This window comes from Erythranthe guttata, chromosome 14, assembly GCF_056151865.1.
Source record: "Erythranthe guttata isolate IM_541 chromosome 14, IM_541, whole genome shotgun sequence".
Taxonomy (NCBI): Eukaryota; Viridiplantae; Streptophyta; class Magnoliopsida; order Lamiales; family Phrymaceae; genus Erythranthe; species Erythranthe guttata.
The window spans coordinates 9202667-9206242 of NC_142546.1; the positions used below are offsets into that span (position 1 = coordinate 9202667).

General features: G+C 31.9%; 1 protein-coding gene across 1 annotated transcript; it reads left to right on the plus strand.

Annotated features, from left to right (window-relative positions):
* Positions 1-2206: 2206 nt before the first annotated feature.
* On the plus strand, positions 2207-3576 carry LOC105954638 (putative BOI-related E3 ubiquitin-protein ligase 3). Its single transcript, XM_012978303.2, has 2 exons — positions 2207-2822; positions 2937-3576. The coding sequence occupies exons 1-2, from the start codon at positions 2553-2555 to the stop codon at positions 3432-3434; spliced, it is 768 nt and encodes a 255-aa protein (XP_012833757.1). The 5' UTR covers positions 2207-2552; the 3' UTR covers positions 3435-3576.

Genomic DNA, 3576 nt, shown 5'->3' on the forward strand with positions numbered 1-3576 from the left:
ACATTTACACTTAATTTGCAGCCGACGAAGTTGTCAATCTAGCTCAATGAATTTCGGACTAAACTATGAATAAATTATAGTAAATCCTCTTGACCATAGGGCTACTCTAATTTAATAATTATTTTGGCGATAACTGATCAAATAAAACGTGAGAATTAAGATACGGTCTATGAGATGCTATATCTGATATGAATGTTATGTGCCACTTGTGAGTGGTCTCGTTTGGCTAATAAATAATAAAATTTGGCACCCTTATAAAATGTGGGTCTTAGGGAAAAAAATAACATATAGTTTGCCGTATAATGTTGAAACCCATTTCACATCAATATTCTTGATTCAAACTTATCGTATAAGCTCTCATCATTTATTTTATATATATATTTCATGAAAGTAGCCAATTTTAAAACAATAACAATAAATAAATAAAGTATCTAGATAATGATATACATGTAGTGTAATACAAAAGAAGAGTAATTGAATTTTGATGCGGTACGATTCGACATCACGTATTGCAATTCCTCCATCGCACTTCTTGATCTCTCTTCTAAGTACTAGATGCTTTATAAAAAAGTTGTTAGGGCGCCGGAATTGGTCCAGGTGAAAGCTTTCCGAAGCTCAAATCAGCTTTGTATGTATGATAAAAGAATTCAGAGAATTCAAGAGATTGCTCATGAATTATGAATTGCGTACGTTTACAGGGCCGACTTGGTCTTCACTGTTTAAATCATGTCAGTTTGAGCCTTAACCTATTTGAATTTGTATTATTATCTTTAATCGATTTGGGCTTAATTTGTATGCCTATATGGACTTTTCGATATGTCAGTTGGGCGTGGGCCCATCAAATTTGAAATAAGGGTGATGAGATTTAATTTATTCCATAAGCCATAAGGTGAACATACAAAGTCTTGGTGGTACACGCGGCCTAACCTTTGAATAATTATGCTTAATTACTAGGTTTTAAATGTGTTGTTATTAGTATTTTATTATTATTATTTATAATATTGAATTAATGACGTAGCTACTGTTACAAATTTGTGCCAAAAAAAAAAAGAGAGAATTTATGGTAATTACATATTTTGTCACTCTAAACATTATTATTTATTGTAGTTAAATCTAAATATGTAGTAAATCAAATCATTTACATGGCTTACATATAATTTGGTCCCTTTGAAACGTGATTAGCAATTATTGAATTTATAAATGAAAATTTCCAATCATTTCTTTTGTTTTAAGAAAAAAAATAATTACAACGTCATGCTCAAATTTATGTATTATTTGTTTCTTGATTTACAACGAATTGCTTGATTTACTTGCCTTGGTACAATTATAAATCCTATCATTTATTTTATTTTATATGGGAAATGAATTATTTAATTGGCTATGTGACGTGTTGAGCCATAAATTAAATTAAATCAAATCCTGATAATGTTTTGGGAACACATGCATTTTAAGTCCGTAATTTTATTTCCCAAATAACTTCTTCGCCAAGATTAAGGATAATCTTATTATTTGATTATTTCCAACATTCATTAACATTCTTAATTACGTCAAAATTGACACGTCACTTTCTACAAAAATCAATAATAACACAATAAATATCACGTAACACAGAAATCGCATTTCAAGAAACATTAAAAGCGCGGGGTCGATAAAATCAAAATGGTTGAACTTGAAAACTTATTGCAATAAATTCTTAATAATAAATAAATTAAATAAATAAATTGTGCATTACGAGGGAAATATAATTATATAATAGAGTAGAGAGAGTTCTTGGAATCCTATTCTTCAGCCTTTACAAATGGCCAAAAACTGACAAATCCCTGATTCCCTCTCTCTTTCTTTCTCTCTCATCTTTCTCTCTCTATCCACAAATAAAATATAAAATAAATTAAATAAAAATAAAATTAAAGAATAGTTAGTAGGGAGTACGTAGGATTAGGAAGAAGAAAAGTTAATGAGACCACAAAAAGAAGGTAAGACATTTTTTCTTAGCCTCAAACCTCACAAAAAACTGCATCACCACCACCCTAATTTAATTAATTACTTTGTCAATTTTTTTGAATTTTTTTTTTGCTCACATTCAACAAACGCTCCCCCTCTCATATCTCTGATCCGATTGTTTTGTCACCAAATCTGCATGTCTACGCTTTCTTTTATTGCATCCCAACAAATTTAACTATAGATACATATATATATATATATATACATCCAGAGAGACACACAGAGAGAGAGAAGAGAGAGAGAATCAAGAACTCTATCCCACCACCACCACCACCACCCTAATTTACACACCCTTTTAAAGTTTTTGTCAGTTACTTTTATTTTCAATGGGGATAAAAAAAATAAAGTGAGGATTTTTATTTATTTATTATTTATTTATTATTTATTTTTGAAATATTTATGTCAACCTCTTGCAATATAAATACAGAGAAACACACATACCCTCTTTTCCATCATCATAGGTTTTGCCAAACATAAGTTGCTGCTCTCTCTGTATTTTCTTCAAGGATTTCGGAGAAATTAAGAAAAAAGGATTGGATTTTTATAAACCGATGGCAATTCAAGCGCAGTTTTATTCTGAAAACTTTGACGGATATGCTTTGGGTGGTGCTAATCAAGATTCTGTAATGGAGAACTTGTGTTTTGCTCCTCAACAACAACAATATACGACGTTTGATCAATACCAGAATATTTTGCACCAGAAAAATTTCAACTTTTTAGCTGCTAATGCTAATAATAACAACATCCCACTTCATCTACAGAGTTTCTCTGCCCAGATTGATAAACAAAGATTGGAATTTGATCAGTTCTTCAATTTACAGGTTAGAGAGAGAAACAACAACAACAACAAAAACTTTTTTTTTTGGTTCTTACTTTTTAGATTAATAATGTGATGATTTATTTATTTATTTATTTGTGTTGGGTTGTTGAAACAGAACGAGAGATTGAGATCGGCAGTGCAAGAGCAGAGAAACCGGCAAACAGCGATTTTAATGAAGAAATACGAAACCAAGACTCGATTTTTACTGAAGCAAAAAGACCAAGAAATCGCGAACGCGGCGAACAGAACGAACGAGCTTCAAAATTTCCTCAACAGAATCGAAATCGAGAACCAGACGTGGCAGAGGGTTGCGAGGGAGAACGAATCCATGGTGGCGTCTCTCAGCGGCACGATCCAACGGCTGAGAGATTCCGCCGCCGCCGCCTGTTCTCCGGCGGCTGATGCAGAATCTTGCTGCGAAAATGGTGGAGAAGATGAAGAAGAAAAATGGGGAGAGAGAAAATTGGTGTGCAGAAGATGCAAAAGTGAAAAATCAAGCGTGATTTTGCTGCCGTGCAGGCATTTGTGCTGCTGCAAAGAGTGTGAGGTTTTTCTTGATTCTTGCCCTGTTTGTACTATGGTGAAGAAAGCTAGCGTAGAGGCTTTAATTTAATTTTAATTTTCATTTTCATTTTTATTTTTTTAAAATTTTAATTTTGATAGAAGAAGATGAAATATTTTATTTATTAATTTAATTTTTTTTGTATGCCGTATCAAAAATAGTTAGAAACTTTTACTATTTTTTTCATTTTTCA